The sequence below is a fragment of the Mustela erminea genome, chromosome 21 (assembly GCF_009829155.1).
Source record: "Mustela erminea isolate mMusErm1 chromosome 21, mMusErm1.Pri, whole genome shotgun sequence".
Classification (NCBI taxonomy): domain Eukaryota; kingdom Metazoa; phylum Chordata; class Mammalia; order Carnivora; family Mustelidae; genus Mustela; species Mustela erminea.
In genome coordinates this window covers 25,521,895-25,540,279 of record NC_045634.1, presented here as the reverse complement: position 1 = coordinate 25,540,279, position 18,385 = coordinate 25,521,895, and the positions used below count along the sequence as shown (strand labels likewise).

The 18,385-nt window shown below is 40.6% G+C and overlaps 1 protein-coding gene across 5 annotated transcripts in view; it reads left to right on the top strand.

Moving 5' to 3' along the window:
- PRIMPOL (primase and DNA directed polymerase) overlaps window positions 1-18,385 on the top strand; it is a 59,048-nt gene that overhangs the window by 15,016 nt on the left and 25,647 nt on the right. For all 5 annotated transcript variants that reach the window (XM_032328938.1, XM_032328939.1, XM_032328940.1 and 2 more), the window contains exons 8-9: window positions 4,657-4,804; window positions 12,434-12,721. In XM_032328938.1, coding sequence (XP_032184829.1) covers window positions 4,657-4,804; window positions 12,434-12,721 — 436 coding nt within the window. The remainder of the gene's footprint in view (window positions 1-4,656; window positions 4,805-12,433; window positions 12,722-18,385) is intronic.

The window sequence follows — 18,385 nt, the reverse complement described above, 5'->3', positions numbered from 1 at the left end:
ATTATGTTGAATCACTCTTTTTTAAATTTTAAATTTTTTGAAAAATGTATGCAAATACATTAAAAAAAGTCATGTAATATTAGCTTTTTCTTGGCTCCCCCCTCCTTTACTTAGATTTATTTATTTACTATGAAGTATAATTGACATTTAATATTTTATTAGTTTCAGGGCTATAACATAGTAATTTAACACTTAATATACATTATGTAAGATTCATCATGTTAAGTCTAGATTCCTTTTGCCACCATATAAGCTTATTATAATATTAATGACTATAATGCTTACATTGTTTTGCATACATCCCTGTAACTTATGTATTTTATAACCACAAGTTTGTATCTCTTAATCTGCTTCACCTATTTTGCCCATACTCCTACTTCTTCCCCTCTGGCATTTGCATTTTGTTCTCTGGATTTTTGAGTCTGTTTGGTTTATTTTGTTTATTTTGTTTAGATTATGCAGGTAAGTGAAACCATGTGGCATTTGACTTTCCCTGTTTGACTTATTTCACTTAGCATAATACCGATGCTGGCAAGTGACAAAATGTTACTCTTTTTCATGGCTGAGTAATTTTAGTGTGTGTATATATACCACATCTTCTTTTTCCATTCATTTGTCAGTGGACACAGGTGTCTTCCATATCTTGGCTATTGGAAATAATGCTGCAATAAACCTAGGAATGCATGTGTCTGTTTGAATTACTGCTGTTTTATTCTTCGGGTAAATCCCCGGGAATAGAATTGTTGGACCATTTGGTACTTCTATTTTTCACTTTTTGAGAAATCTCCAGACTGTTTTCCATAGAGGCTACACAATTCGCATTCCCACCAACAGTGCACAAGGATTCCCTTTTCTCTACATCCTTGCCAACATTTGTTACTTCTTGTCTTTTTGATACTCACCATTCTGGCTTGTGTGAGGTAATACCTCGTCGTGGTTTTCACTTGCATTTCCGTGATGACCAGTGATGCTAAGCATTTCTTCATGTGTCTGTTGGCCATCTGTATGTCTTCTTTGGGAAAAGGTCTATTCAAGTTTTCTGCATATTTTAAAAATCAGATTTTTTTTTTTTTGGTGTTGAATTTAGGAGTTCTTTATATATTTTGGATATTAATCCCAATCCCTTATCAGATAAATCTTTTGTAAATATCTTCTCCCACTCAGTAGATTGTCTTTTTGTTTTGTTGATGGTTTCCTTCACTGTGCAAAAGCTTTTAGTTTGATACAGTCCCAGTTGTTTATTTTTGGTTTTGTTACACTTTACTGAGGAGACAGATCCAAAAAATAATGCTGAGACAAATGTGCAAGAGACTATTGTCTTTATTGTCTTCAAGGAGTTTCATGGTTTCAGGTCTTCAGTTTAGGTCTTTAATCCATTTTGAGTTTATTTCTGTACGTGGTGTAAGAAAGTGAATTGTTTTTCATATAGCGGTTCAGTTTTCCCAGCACTATTCATTGAAGACATTGTCTTTTATCCATTGTATATTCTTTCCTTCTTGGTCATAGAATAACTGACCATTTAACTGTGGGTTTATTTCTGGGCTCTCTATTCTGTTTCCTTGATTTATATGTGTACTTTTGAGTCAGTACTTACTGACTTACTGTAGCTTTGTAGTATAGTTTGAAATCTGGAAGTGTGATACCTCCAGCTCTGTTCTTTTTTCTTGAGATTGCTTTATCTAGTTGTGGTCTTTTGTAGCAATGTCTACACAACTAGGCTTACCTGCTGGGTATAGCAGTGTGTATGCCCCTATGAGCAGGGGGAGGAGCAGAGGGAGAGGGAATCTTAGGCAAAGCTGAGTGCTCTTTCCCATGACCCTGAAATCATGAGCTGAGCTGAACCAAGAGTGAGACACTTAATAACTGTATCACCCAGCTGCCCCAAGATTATTTTAGGTAATATAATCTTCATATATATTTACATGGAGATTAATTTCATTTATTGGTTACTTTGTATAACAAGTATATAATCCAGTAAGTACTTTTCCTTTTGAGTCCCCCTGTGAAGAGGTATAAATTAGATTAACTCTTAACAGATGGTTAAGAAGTAACTGACTAATAATAGCTAGTCATAATATATAATAGCTAGTGGTAACATATCATCCTTTGAGGCAATGACAACTGATGAAATTTAATAAGCCCTTTCTGCCAAATGGGATGGACTCTGATGCTAGTGCATTTATAGAACTATACTGACAGGTAACATTGCTCAAATAATCATATTTCTAACTTGTGGATCATATAGTTTTAATATTTAAATGTCTTACTTTTTTTTTTTTTTAAGATTGGATTTATCTTTTTGACAGAGAGAGATCACAAGTAAGCAGAGAGGCAGGCGGGGGTGGGGGGAGTCGGCTCCCTGCTGAGCAGAGAACCTAATGCGGGGCTCGATCCCAGGACCCTGAGATCATGACCTGAGCCAAAGGCAGAGGCTTAACCCACTGAGCCACCGAGGCTCAGTCCTACATTTTTATTTAAAGTTTAACTTGGGAAAGTTGACTTAGATGATTAGGATTACTTTTTGTTTGTTTGTTTAACCTAGGCAGTCAGTACATTTATTCTGTATAGCTCCAGAATATAAAACCAGACTTTATTCCTTGATCACAAATGTTTCAGCCTCTATTAAGTGTCAGTGTGTTTAGGCACTCGGAAGACCACGGGTTAGTCCACAGAGACCTAGCTTCTGCCTTCATAGAATTCATAGTCTCATGGGGATAACAAATTAGGATAACTTTAGTTACCATAATTAAAAAAGGGGCTTATGGGGCGCCTGGGTGGTTCAGTGGGTTAAAGCCTCTGCCTTCAGCTCAGGTCATGATCCCAGGGTTCTGGGATCAAGCTCCACATCGCGCTCTCTGCTCAGCGGGGAGCCTGCTTCCTCCTCTCTCTCTGCCTGTCTCTCTGCCTACTTGTTATCTCTGTCAAATAAATAAATAAAATCTTTAAAAAAGAAACAAAACAGGACTTAAACAAGATAGAGCTTAATTTTTCCCTCGTGTAGTATCTGGATATGGCTCCGTTACACCAGAGACCAGGCTTGTTGCTTTGCTGTTTCCTGAGATGTTGCCTTTATGTACTCTGTCCAAGTGGCTCATGACCACAATGTCTGCTTTCCTGTCAGTGGAAGATGGTGACTTCCCCCATGTCACCGGGCATGCCTCTCCCCCGTAAGAGTATAACTTGGAAATCACCTGCTTTCCTTCTGTTCATATCCCATTGGCCTGAACTTGGTCGTGTGGCCACACCTTACTGCCAGGGAGTCTGGGAAGTGCAGTCTTTATGCTGGGTGGCTTTGTGTCCAGGTAGACGGCATTCTGTCTCCACAGAAGCAGTGAAGAATGGATGGTGAGGGGTGGCCTTTGTAATGGAGTGAACACCCAAGTCAAAATAATCACACAAATTCACATAAAACTGTAGCCCTGTAAGGACTATAATGGGGACAGAGTGTGAAGGGAGAATGGATGTAGAGAGGGAAATTGAGGAGGCTTCTGAGAAAGTGAGAATTTATTGAAGACTACAGAGAGCGTGGGAGGGGGTTTTTATGATGATACAAAAATAACATGAATAAATATAAGTTCGGTATAAGTGCTTGGCAGTTTATAAGCCTTTTGCTCATATCAAGATAACCATGTACGGTAGTTCTTAGTAACTTCATTTTGCAAGTGGGAAAACAGGTTTCAGAAGTGACTTGTTTTGTGGCTGCACAGCTAATGCTTTTAAGCAGAGATGTGTACCAAGCAATGTGCTAACTTTTTACACTCATCTAGTCATTTACTCCTTAAAACAAATCCCAGAAGTTAGGTCAGATTATAATCCCATTTTGCGGTCAAGGAATGTAAGGTTTGGACTTGACCAAAGTCACACAGAGCTGGTAAGTGGCAAAGCCAGTAATCAAACCTAGATCTTTCTGATACCAAATCTATGCTCTTACCCCTGGGCTTGCTGCCTTCTTATACTGCATAACTGCCTTCAGTGTCAGTAGCACCTCGCCCCAGAGGGCTGAATTTTTGGAGGTAGATTTTGGCTCAGTATGTCTGAGGAAACTTCCAAAAACTAAAACTATGAAAAATGGAATTAGTGACTTTTTAACTCGTAGATGATATTTGAAGAGATGATGCTTAAAAATAAATATATTTACTATGCTTAAAAAGGAATATATTTATTGTGATTTTGGAGGAGATTAATATATAAGATAAATTGTTTGAATTTTAGGACCTCTTTACTCCTGAGAGTCTATGACTCTCGGAACATGTGGGATAATTTAAATATGATGTATATTTCTGTGTATCAGTAATTTGGTGAAATTGTTACATTGTAAATATTCAGATAATAAAATTAAAAAATGAGGGGCACCTGGGTGGCTCAGTGGGTTGAAGCCTCTGCCTTCGGCTCAGGTCATGATCTCGGTGTCGTGGGGTTGAGCCCCACATTGGGCTCTCTGCTCAGCGGGAAGCCTGCTTCCCTCTCTCTCTCTGCCTGCCTCTCTGCCTACTTGTGATCTCTGACTGTCAAATAAATAAATAAAATTTTTTTAAAAAATAAAAATAAATAAATAAATAATGAGTTAGAGTTGTACCAAGATATTTGAATTTCCTCATGGAAAAATTTTAAAACCATTTGAAATACTAATTACTTACATTTTACCTGTGTTTTTAGCATGTTTGTAAAGCACTTCAAGAGCTATACAGGGTTAATTGTTCACCCGAAGATGTTTTCAACTTGGATTCCAGCACTGATGAAAAATTTAGCCGTCATCTAATATTTCAGCTTCGTGATGTGGCATTTAAAGATAACATTCATGTTGGTAAGTATACTGTTTTTTAAAATGTCATGGAATTCTTTTAAAATCCTCATATTTTCATTTTCCTCTTAAGGTTTTGTAAATATTTGTCAGGTTTTATGGTTGTTGCCCTATCCTAAGTAATGAAATGTGATTTTGCACATCGTCAGGATTTGCCTTTAGTTCTAGACCTACCTTCCTCTTCTAGACACATTTTAGACTTGTTAACCTCCTCAGGACGCCCTTGGCATTATTGCCTCCAGCTAGAGATTGTGAGATGGTCACGCATTGCATGGTACGGGTTTCTGCTCCAACAGGACACATTGCAGAGGTTTTCTGGGTAATGCACGAGAGGCCCAGTTCAGATCTTATCTGTGGTGCATCAGAGCCGTGTTTCTGTCCTTCGCTTCAGCCTTGCCTTAGCCTTAGCTTTTAGGCTGTGAGGACTGGGGGCTTGGGCTCCAAAACACACCTGGAGAGGCTTTTTTATTGTTTATTACTCCAGACTGAACCTCAGGATTGAGAAAATGTCCACATATATAAGTCCGAGAGTCTTTGTCTGGTACTGGACATGGAGAGATGCAGGCCCCGGTGTGGAAATGGAGTTCATCTGAGGGGGAGCAAGTAGGCAGAATGGGAAACACTGAAAATCAAGGTCTCAATAGAAGCCCCAATCCTGATTGTTGATCGGAGTAGCAGTAGAACGAGTATTTCTAGCTCTGAATGGCAGATGATTAACCAAAGTGCAGGTGATAGGTATTGCATTTCAGAACTACAGTTGTGTGATAGTTTCGCAGGTACCTAGGGGAAAAGGCATGAACATAGTCACTAAAGGACTAGCATAGAAATCAGGAACCTAATTGCTCGATTAGACTAATGCTAGGTCACAGTGACCTAGTTTGCTATGTATGAGGGGCTCCTATTCTCTCCCTATTTTGTGTTGCATCATTGGACATTCCTTCTGTCTTTCATCCCTTAGATATTGATAATTGTAGAATCTCTTCTTGTCCCTCTGTTCCCTCTACCCATAACCTTGATTATCATCCGCTCTCAAGTCAACACATAGATGGTCATCAGAGTCATAAGTCTTCACCTTCAGCCAAGATTGTCCGCGGTGCTGGACCCATACAGCCAACTGCCTATTAAACATTTCCGCACAGACACTTCAAACGCAGCATTCCTAGACCACATGCCTCATTTTCCCCTTAACCTTGCCCTTTCTCCTGTGATATGTAAATCAGTGAGTAGTATCCATCATCTGTCCAACTGCCCGAGTGGAAATGCTGGTGTCCTCTCCGAGCTCTGTTTTCTCTCAGCCTCCTTATTCAGTCAGCTGGCTGGACAGATCTGATTGTGCCGCCGACGTGCCTCACAGCCTTCCGGGACTGCTCGTCGCCTTCGGGAAAATGTCCAGATGTCTTAGTGTGCGCAGAGGCCCGCCGTGCGCTGGCCTCCTCTCACACCACCTGACCCTCGTAGTGTAAACCCTGCCAGTGTTTTGTTTGGTTGTAATGCGACTGCCTGACTTAAGCTTCGATTGCTGAGGCATCTATTTCCAAGACTGCTGTCTCAGTAAACGTGGGCTGCCACACCCCACCCACGGAGGCTCTTCGGATTCAGAAATCTTTTTTTTTTTTAATATATATTTTTAAAGATTTTATTTATTTATTTGATAGACACAGATCCCAAGTAGTCAGAGAGGCAGGCAGAGACAGAGGAGGAAGCAGGATCCCCGCTGAGCACAGGCTCAGCTGATGCGGGGCTTGATCCCAGGACCCTAAGACCATGACCTGAGTTGAAGGCAGAGGCTTTAACCCACTGAGCCACCCAGGCACCCCGGATTCAGAAATCTTGATTGAGTTCAGTAACTCACATTTTGGGCATCTTGTTTTCTCTTCCTTGGTTTAAATTCCTGCTCTTATGTTTTAAATTCACCAATAAGGCGTGAGCCCAGGCCCCCACCTGTGCTTGCGCTCCCTCCCTGAGAGCGTGCTGTGTGGCCCCAGGTAGGCGGTGTAATTTGCAGGTGTTATAAGTAATAAACCTTTAGTTTTTCAGAATTTCCTGATGATTGTTACTGAAGGGCCTCTTGTAGTCATAAATGAGAGCCACAAGGGCCAGTCCTGGTACAAAATAGGTCTTCTTTCACCAGGGCCACATTTTCTATTGTCCGTGGGCCTTTGGACTTTTGGGTGCTGCTCTCTGAAAAGACATACCCCAGTTACCTGGTCTGTGAAGACTCAGTGTGGATATCATCAGATGAACAGCCATTTCTGTCCAGTCCCTAAGACTCAGGGTGGGGTTCATCTGGGTTGTAGCTAGCCCAGGACTTCTGGCATCCAAGCATTCAGCACTTCGGAGGTAGTTTTTCTGTTGTCGTTGTTGTTTTGTATTCTTTACTTAAGTTCCACTTAATGTTTCTTTAGGGCAGGGACAGTTTCTTATTTACTTTTTATTTCCAGAGCTTAGCGCGTAATAATGTCTTTATCAATAATAGTGCCACAGCAATGAAACACAAGCAGGCATTTGGTAAGGATGTGGGGAGTGGAAGACTGCCAAGAAGGCTCTAGCACCGAGATCCCCATGCCACAGTCTTAAGCAAGCCACGTCTTTCATCCTTGAGTCTGCTCTGCAGCTCCCAGCGGAAGGCTGAACATCGAGACTGGTTGCTAGGAAGGGCAGAGAATAGAGATTTGTCAGGTAATTAGCAGTCTCTGCTGCAGATGTCTTCTGAAAGCAGAAGACATTCAAGCTGGCTTTAAATCTGGTTTCTTTAGAGAAACAAAGTAAGAAAGGCTTTACTGGCAGAACAGCATACACAGAAGTATGGAGATACAAGTTTCAGGCTAACCTGGGGTGGGAAGGCAGAGGGGGGCGCCGAAATTTCTTCCCTCCAGAATTACAGACTGCCGGGACTGGAGATGCAGAGATGATAAAATTAGGCTAAGATTTCCCCTTCAGTTCCCATCCCCCCACATATGTCTTGGTGACATTTGTAGCTCCCCTTGTCAGCCTGCCAGAAAGTAGAATTAGAGTAAGCATAAGCAATCAGAGAATGTTGGCCAAGTCTGTAAGTTTGCTCTGCCTGAAATACACTTTTGCCAGCCTGCCGTAGGATCTGGAATTCCTGGGATGAATACGTTCTTTTGAGTTATCCCCAGCAGTAAAATAGCTGTCCCTGCATTGATGAGGAGGGCGAGGGCAAGGGCCATAAGACTGGGAAGAACTGGAAGCCTGTGCGGGACTGCCTTCGTGCTGCTGATACTGTCATTGTTGTGTCCTGGCGACCATCGCTCCCTGCCAGAGATCAGAGGGCCAGGGCTTGCCTGGTGAGGGCTCCCTTCCTGTGCCTTCATTTCTCCCACTGCTCCCGTCAAATACATGTAATTTCCAGGAACATTAATGTTACCCATTTATGTTCGTATTGCTTTATTGTCCTGTGCTACATCAAGATTTATTTTTACTCAGTATTTACCCTCAGTTCCCTCATTCCAGAGACAATCATGCCTGCATGTCATTGCAAGGATCAAATGCTTCTGCTTTCATTTTGATGTATAGTGTTTTATGAACTACTGGGTTTGTTTCATTGAGCAGAGAATAATTTGGAGAAAGAGAATTTTGAATTTAAAGCATGTGTATCCTGTGATTTAAAAGTTTAAGCTGCGGGCATCCGGGTAGCTCAGTTGGTTAAGCGTCTGCCTTCAGCTCAGGTCATGATCTCAGGGTCCTGCCTGCTCATGATCTCATGGGGCTCCCTGCTCAGGGGGGAGCCTGCTTCTCCCTCTCCATCTGCTACTCCCCCTGCTTGTGCTCTCTCTCTCTCTGTCAAATAAATAAATAAAATCTTTAAAAAAAAAAGTGTAAACTGGTAAATAAAGTGACAAACCCTGACAATAGCAGTTTTAGAAATTAAAATTAAGTTTCTCTTACCACACCACATTTCTCCAGTATTGTTATATATGAAGCAACTTAACCAAATTCTCACTTGAATTTGTGGTATAAATAGTACATGAGAGTTCCAGAAGTTCTGGATTGTCGTACCATCTTTTCTTGGTAAAGGTAGGCCCGCTAGTCGTTAGAGCTCTTCGAGTAAGTGCTGAAATGCCGTACACGTATTTAATTGCTTTCAGTCTGGGCTTCATTTACGGTGCCACAGCCCATCTCATGGCCAATGAGAAGGAAAAGGAGGAGGAACAGTAGTTGTGGAAGTGATGGCTGGGAATGTCGGGGTTCCCAGGATATATTCTGGAAGGAAAAGGAGAGAGAGGCAGTTCTGAGAAATCTGACAGCCTGACTCAAGGAGATGATGGTGGTGTTTATGTGCGTTATCTTGGCAGCACTGTTGATGCATATACACCTTTCATTCTTTAACCCATTAATTGTCAAGACACGTCTACTCAATTTGTATTAATAAAAGTGGTGCTCTTGGGGCACCCTGGGGGGTGGCTCAGTTGTTAAGCGTCTGCCTTCGACTCAGATCATAATCCCAGGGTGCTGGGATCCAGCCCTGAGGCGCTGGGCTCCCTGCTCAGGGAGGAGTCTGCTTCTCCCTCTCCCTTGACCCCACCCCCGCTTGTGCTTTCTCTATCTTGCTCTGTTCTCTCTCTCTCCAATAAATAAATAAAATCTTTAAAAATAAAAATAAAATCAAAGTGATGCTCTCTTGGTGACAGTATGTTAGGCCCAGGTTTATGGTAGTAACAGTGACACGTCTCCTCAAAGCAACCTTCCTTTGTAAGATGATCTATTTACTTATTTTTAACTTCTACACTGGAATGAAAACATTTATTTTAAAATAATAGTAATTAGAGAATCTTGCAGGTCAGGTCACCAGTTTTTAAATTTTTATTTAAATTCTAGTTGGTTACCATATAGTATACCACTGGTTTCAGGGGGTAGATTAGTGATTCATCACTTACATAGAATACCCAGTGTCATCACATCTAGTGCCCTCCTTCTCCTTAACACCCACCACCTGTTTAGCCCAGCCCCCACCCACCTCCCTCCATCAACTCATAGTTTGCTATCTTTAAGAGTCTCTTATGGTTTGGTTTCCTTCTAGTCTCTCTCTCTCTCTTTTTTAATCCCTTCCCATATGTTCATCTGTTTTGTTTCATAAATTCCACATATGAGTCAAATCATATGGTATTTGTCTTTCTCTGATTGACTTATTTCGCCTAGCACAATATACTCTAGCTCTATCCAAGTCATTGCAAATGGCAAGATTTCATTCTTTATACTGGAGGAGTAGTATTCCAGCGCACGCACGTGTGTGTGTGTGTGTGTGTGTGTGTACGTGTGTACATGCCACATCTTTATCCATTTATCAGACAGTGGACACTGTCTCTTTCCATAGTTGTGGGCTCTTTCCATAGTTTGCCTATTGTTGATAATGCTGCTATAAACACTGGGGTACACATGCCCCTTTGAATCTGTATTTTTGTACCCAACTTCCTAGTACAGTTGCTGGGTCAATAGGATAGTTCTATTTTTAACTTGAGAAACCTCCATACTATTTTCCCCAATAACCAGACCAGTTTGCATTCCCACCATCAGTGTAAGAGGGTTCCCTTCTCTCCACGTCCTCACCAGCATCTTTCCTTTCCTGACTTACTAGTTTTAGCCATTCCGAATGGTGTGAGGTGGTATCTCCCTGTAGTTTTGACTTGTATTTCCCTCATGCTGACTCATGTGGAGCATCTTTTCATAGGTCTTTTAGCCCTCTGGATATCTTCTTTGCCAAAATGTCTATTCATGTCTGCTACCCATTTTTTTTTTAAGATTTTATTTATTTACTTCACAGACAGAGATCACAAGTAGGCAGAGAGGCAGGCAGAGAGAGAGGAGGAAGCAGGCTCCCTACTGAGCAGAGAGCCCGATGTGGGGCTCGATCCTAGAACCCTGGGATCATGACCTGAGCTGAAGGCAGAGGCTTTAACCCACTGAGCCACCCAGGCGTCCCTGCTACCCATGTTTTAAGTGGATTATTTCTTTTTGTTTTTTAAAGACTTACTTATTGTTTTGAGAGAGAATGAGAGAGAGAGATCAGGGGGAGGAGCAGAGGGAGAGAATCCTCAAGCAGACTCCCCACTGAGCCCAGAGCCCAACATGGGACTCAGTCGCAGAACTCTGAGATCATGACCTGAGTCAAAACCAAGAACTAGATACTCAACCAACTGAGCCATCCAGGTGCCCCTGGATTATTTGTTTTATGGGTATTTGAGTTTGATAAGTTCTTTATAGACTTTGGATACTAACCCTTTATCAGATAGGTCTTGTGCAGATATCTTCTCCCATTCCATAGGTCGCCTTTAGTTTTGCTGATTGCTTCCTTCACTGTGCAGAAACTTTTCATCTTGATGTAGTCCCAGTAGTTCATTTTCGTTTTCGTCTCCTTGCCTCCTGCAACATGTCTAGTAAGAATTTGCTACAGCTGAGGTCGCAGAGGTTGCTGCCTGTGTTCTCCTCGAGGATGGTTTCCTTCCTCACAATTAGGTCCTTCCTTCATTTATGAACTTACTTTTGTGTATGGCGTATGGAAGTGGTCCGGTTTCATTCCTTTGCATGTTGTTGTCCAGTTTTCCCAGCACCATTTGTAGAGGAGACCATCTTTTTTCCATTGGATATTCTTTCCTGCTTTCTCAAAGATGAGTGGACCATATAGTTGTGGGCCCATTTCTGAGTTTTCCGTTCTGTTCCATTAATCTGCGTGTCTGTTTTGTGCCAGGACCATACTGTCTTGATGATTTCAGCATTGTGATAGAGCTGGAAGTCTGGAAGCATGAAGCCCCCACCTTTAGTTTTCTTTTTCAGGATCACTTTGGCTATTCGGGGTCTTTTATGGTTCCATGCAAATTTTAGGATTATTTGTTCTAGCTCTGTGAAAGATGCTAGTGTTATTTTGATAGGGATTGCATCAAATGTGCAGATTGCTTTGGGTAGTACAGACATTTTAATGATGTTTGTCCTTCCAGTCCAGGAACATGGAATGTTTTTCAACTTCTTTGTGTCCTCTTTAATTTCCTTCCTAAGTATTCCCTAGATTTCAAAATATAGATTTTCACCTCTTTAGTTAGGTTTATTCCTAGGTATCTTACTGTCTTTGATGGAATTGTAAATGGGTGGATTCCTTAATTTCTGTTTCTGCTGCTTATTCATTGGTGTATAGAAATACAACAGATTTTTGTACATTGATTTTATATCCTATGACTTTGCTGAATTCATGTCTTAGTTCTAGCAGTGTTTTGGTGGAATCTTTTTTTTTTTTTAAAGTAGGCTCCAAGCCCAGTGTGGAGCCCAGTGTGGGGCTTGAACTCTCAACTCTGAGACCAAGACCTGAGCTGAGATTAGGAGTTGGGACATTTAACTGAGTGAGCCACCTAGGGGCCCCTGGTGGCACGTCTTTTATGATATTTATTATAAGTGACACCAAGTGACCCTGTCAGTGGGAATTGAAAAAGTAAAAGATTACCCAAGAGGAAGGAAGTAACAGCAGAAGTATGTTACAGTTTGTAATAACAACTCAGTTTTAAAACCAGAAATTAAAAAAAGAAGCCTTGCTGTATAAAATTGTCATGTGTAGATTTGTGCCTAGATCTTGAGTTACAGTTTGTAGAAAAGAATTAGGTTAATCATAGTATTTTTTTTTTCTAGGTAATTTTGTGAGAAAAATTTTGCAGCCTGCTTTTCATTTAATTGGCAGGGAAGATGACGATAGTACTTCAGAGACCACGGGCCATGAATTTTCCTGTTTTCCTGAAACGCCAATTAAACAAGGAATTTCCTGTAGCAAAATGTCCTCAGATACAGACAGAAAAGAGAGCTGGGCCTGGAATTCAAAGGAACGGGAGAGCCCGGGCTCAGCTAAGCTGAGCAGTCCTGACCTATCATTTTTAGTTGTGAAGAATAATGTAGGAGAAAAGCATCTTTTCGTAGACCTCGGTAAGTGAGTTTGCCAGCTCTCTGCTGGACTGTCCTTGTGTACCTCCCCGAGCGACCCTCAGTGCCCATCCGTCACTTTGCTGAGGATTCTTGCTGCCACCACTGCTCCATAGCGACCATGGAATCACTAGCAGAATGTAGCCTGGTTGGGTAACACGTAGGCCACTCAGGGCCCCTCATTCAGCTGGCTCCATTCTGGTCAACTAAACCTCATTCTTTAAGAATTTTTAAGTAGGCTTCACGCCCAGTGCTGGGCCCAGTGCGGGGCTTGAACTCACGACTCTTGAGATCAAGACCTAAGCTGCAGTCAAGAGTTGGATGCCCAACTGACGGAGCCATGCAGGTGCCCCTAAACCTCATTTTTATACTGTGGCTCTAGCTTGTGGTTTGAAAGCTGTTAAGAGCACATTTTGCCACTGGGGGTTGGAGCAGCTGAGAGGGTGTCAGAGTCTAGAGGCTGGAGAAAGCTAGGTTTAACCTACAGGCAGGGTACTCCAGCCAGCCAGGCCAAGGGTAGGGAAGCGTTCCTGCTGCACTCTACCTTCCTAGCTAGCTACCCTGACAACCAGGTGTCAGAATTTGGAAATACATTCAGATCCGCGGAGTGCAGTGGTCTGGGTGTATACCAGCATGGGTTACGAATAGAGGAGCATTCTTCCAAATGACCAGTTTTGTTCTGTTAGGGGAATAGCCTCTCGAGGTTGTGCAAGTATGCAGTAAACTAGGTAGAAGGCCTGATGGGAAGTGATTCAGGGGGAGCAAAATAGCTGATCTCTGTGCTCTGATTCGACCCCAGTATTGAAGACCCGAAATTCATGATGGTTAGCCTTAAAAGTTAGTTTACTGGGGCGCCTGGGTGGCTCAGTGGATTAAGCCTCTGCCTTCGGCTCAGGTCATGATCTCAGGCTTCTGGGATCGAGCCCTGCATCGGGCTCTCTGCTTGGCGGGGAGCTTGCTTCCCCTCCTCTCTCTGCCTGCTGCTCTGCCTCCTTGTGATCTCTCTCCCTCTGTCGAATAAATAAATAAAATCTTTAAAAAAAAATAAAAAAAGTTTACCACACCAGCAAGGCAATTTCCATGATATGCTTGAAAGAAAGATTTCAAGAGTATACCCAGAATTATTTATATACCGAAAAGGACATTCCTTAAGGTGTCTTTTGAAAAGGACAGGGATTTAATAGTACACGCTGACTTTTTTTTTTTTAAGACTTTATTTTTTTAAAGTTATCTTGATCCCCAGCATGAGGCACAAACTCACAACCCCGAGATCAAAAGTCGCATGTTCTACTGACTGAGCCAGTCAGCCACCCCGAAAATTTTTTGAGGAAACTTTTTATTGAAGTACAACATTCAAACAGAAACGTGGCTAATATGTGAGTGTGCAGGTCAATGAATTATCACAAAATGAACATACCCTTGTCACCACGCCACCCTAGATGAGAAATAGAAATTACCAGGATCCCAGAACCTCCTCCCTGTGCCTTCTAGTGAGTCCTCTTCCTCTGCCCTACAGGTGACCGCTAACCCATTCTCTAACACTGTTGTTGCCTATTTCTGAACTTTATCTTTGGAATCCTATGTATTTGTAGCTTGCCTTTTCACTCTCTTAATGGTGTCTTTGGTAAATGAAAGTAACTTTAAATAGTAGTAGTCTGATTGACCATTTTCCTCTTAGTGTTTCTTGTATCTTGTTAAATCTTTCATTATTCCCAAATTATGAAGATATTTTCCTATCTATCAGACTTATTTTTTTACCTTTTATATTTAGATCTAGAGTCCACTTGGAGTGGATTTTTGCCTGTTCTTTGAAGAGGAGTTAAGATTCATTTTTTCCATATATATATATCCATTTGTCTCAACACTGTTGAAATAACGGTTCTTTTCCTATAAGGACATCTTTGTCATAAGTCAATTGTCTATATATGTTTTATCTTTTTCTGGATTATGTTCTATTCCATTGTTGTATTGATCTGTTTTTGTGCCATTACCGTTACTGTCTTAATACAGGTTTTTTTAAGTCTTGATACTTTAATCTTTGAAATTTCTTGGCTGTTCTTGACCACTTGTACTTCCATTTAAATTTTAGAATCAACTTGTCAGGTTACACACACACACACACACACACACACACACACGTAGCTAGAATTTTGATTTAGTTTGCATTGATCTAGAGATCAACTTGGGAAGAATTGACATTTTTATGATATTTAGTGTTCCAGTTTGTGAACATGCTTTGCCATTCCATTAACATAGATGTTCTCTAATTTCTCTCAATGTTTTATAATTTTCTAAACAGAGAACTTACACATCTTTTGTTAGCTTTGTTTTTGAGGGTTTTTTTGGTTTTGTTTTTTGTTTTTTTAGCTTAAACAACAAACATTCCTTTCTCACAGCTGTGGAGGATAGAAGTGCAAGGTTAGGGTGCCAGCATGGGTGGGTTTTGGTGAAATCCCTGTTCTGGTTTACAGATCACGGTCTTCTCATTGTATGCTCACATAGTGGGGAGAAAACAAAATTTGATTTTTTGATGCCTCCCTTTTGGGATTTTTGACACCGAAAATACTCACTGCCTTGGAAGCTCTTTAATAGTCTCAACCTTTTTTTCCTAAATGATTTGCCCAACTTGCCTATTTACAACAGGAATTATTTACAAATAATCTTGTCTCATTTAACAGATTAAATAACAGATTATTTACAAATAATCTTGTCTCATTTTCTGTTTCTGCCTGTGGCGTCTTCCATACCAACTCAACTTTATCTTAAGTTATGTATTGCTTTTCTTTTGTTTACAGCTAATAGAAAATAATTATTTTTTTCATTTTTATTTTTGTTTATGTGAACAAGAGTTTTTTTTCCCACCTTCATTTTTTTATTGAGGTGTAATTGACATGCCACATTACATTAATTTCAGGTGGTCAACATAATGATCTGAATTTGTATATATTGCAAAATGATCAGCACAGTAACTCTATACTTAGTTACAGAATATTTTTCTTCTGATGACAATTTCTAAGATAATACTCTTTTAGCAACTTTCAAATATGCAATGCAGTGTTGTTAACTATATGTAATATGCTGTACATTACATCCCCATGACTTATCTATGTTATAACTGAAGTTTGTGTTTTTTGACTCCCCCATTGGCCCACCCCCACCTCCCCACCTCAAGCAACCACCAGTCTGTTCCCTATATTTATTGGCTTGGGTTGTTTTTTTCTTTATTTTATTTTATTTTATTTTTTTAAAGATTTTATTTATTTATTTGACAGAGAGAGAGATCACAAGTCGGTGGAGAGTCAGGCAGAGAGAGAGAGAGAAGCAGGCTCCCGCTGAGCAAAGAGCCCGATGCGGGGCTCGATCCCAGGACCCTGAGATCATGACCTGAGCTGAAGGCAGCGGCTTAACCCACTGAGCCACCCAGGCGCCCCTGTTTTTTTCTTTAATTTTTAGATTCTTTGTATAAGTGATATGGTATTTGTCTTTCCCTGTCTTATTTCACTTAGCATAATGCCCTTAAGGTCCACCTATGTTGTCATAAATGGCGGGATTTCTCTCTCTCTTTTTTTTAATGGTTAAATGATATTCTATTTTGTGGAGATACATACATACTTTTTCTTGTTTGATTTTCTTTATTCATTCATCTGTCCACAAGACAGTTTGTTTCCATATCTTGGCTATTGTAAGTAATGCCGCAGTGAATATGGTGATGCATCTGTCTTTTGGGGTTAGTATTTTTATTTTATTCAGATAAATACCCAGAAATAGAATTGCTAGGTCCTGCAGCAGTTCTATTTCTAATTTTTTGAGGAACCTTCATACTGTTTACCCCAGTGGCTGCACCAATTTGCCTTCCTGCCAACAGTGCACAAGGGTTCCCTTTTCTCCACATCCTCATCAGCGATGTTATTTCTTGTCTTTTTGATATATCCACTCTGACAGGTGTGAGGTGAGATGTCATTGTGATTTTGATCTGTATTTCCCTGATGATTAGGAATATCGAACATCTCTTGGCCATCTGCATGTCTTCTACAGAGAAATGTCTATTCAGATCCTCTGCCAAATTTTTAAATCAGATTTTTTTTCTGTTGAGTTGTATGAGTTCTTTATATATCTTGGCTATTAACATCTTATCAGATATATGATTTGCAAATGTTTTCTCCCAGTCAACGTGCAGCCTTTCCATTTTGTTGATGGTTTCTTTTCTCTGCAGAAGCTTTTTACTTCCATGATGTCCTGCTTGTCTATTTTGCTTTCGTTGCCTCTGCTGTTGGTGTATTTAAAACACCCATCTCCAAGATCCAGGTCAAGGAGCTTATTGCCTGTTTTCTAAGAGTTTTATGGTTTCGGGTCTTTGAATCATTTCGAGTTAATTTTTGTATATGGTGTGAGAAAGTGGTGCAGTTTTATTCTTTGGCATGTGGCTTTCCAGTTTTCCTGACTCACTCTCCCGAAGAGACTGTTCTTTCCCTATTGTATATTCTTGGCTCCTTTGTTGCGGAGTAATTGAACATATAGACTTGAATTATTCCTTTGCCATCTGTTCTGTTCTGTTGATCTGAGTCTGTTTTCATTGCCAGTCCCGTACTGTTTCGATTACCGTCACACTGTGATGTAGTTTGAAATCAGGACCCGTGATGCCTTCAGCTTTGTCCTTCTTTGTTGGGATAGCTTCAGCCATTCTGGATCTTTTGTAGTTCGTATAAATTTTAGAATTCTTTGTTCAGCTCTGTAAAAAAATGCCACTAGAGTTTTGATGGGGATTGCACTGCATCGTAGCTTGCCCTGGGTATTATGGACGTTTTAACAATATTTTTCCAGCCCATGAGGTTGGCCTGTCTTTCCATTTGTTTGTGTCATCTTCAGTTGCTTTCCTCAGTGTTTTGTGTAGTTTCCTGAATATATAGGTCTTTTACCTCTTTGGTTAAGTTTATTCATAAGTATGTTATTCTTTCCAGTGCTTTGTAAATGGGACTTTTTAAAAATGGGGTTGTTTCTTAATTTCTTTTTCTAATGGCTTGTTACTGTAGAAAAATGCAACAGATTTCTGTGTTGTTGATTTTGTATCCTGCAACTTCACTGAATTCATTTATTCTGACAGTTTTTTGATGGACTCTTTGGGGTTTTCTACATAGAAATTTCTGTACATAAACATCGGCAAATAGTGACAGTTTCACTTCTTCTTTCCATTTTGGATGCCTTTTGTTTCTTTTCTTCCCTACTTGCTTTGGCTAGGACATCCAGTACCATGTTGGTAAAAGTGATGAGAGCAGTGTTCTTGTCTTGTTCCTGACCTTAGAGGAAAAGCTTTCAGCTTTCACCACCGAGTATGATGTTAGCTATGTGTGTGTCACATAGCTTTATTTTGAGCTGTGTTTCCTCTGCGCTCACTTTGTTGAGAGTTTTGATCATGCGTGGATGTTGAATTTATACACACACACACACACACACACACACACACACATATACATACACACACGTTCTGTATATGTCTGTTATTTCCCTCTTGCTCAATGTGTGGTTTAACGTTGATGTTTCCTTATTATTAATCTTCTGTCTGGATGATCGATCCATTGGTGTAAGTGGGGGTACTGATGTCCCCTACTGTCGTATTTCTATTTCCTGTTAGGTCCTTTAATATTTGGTTTATATATTTAGGAGCTCCTA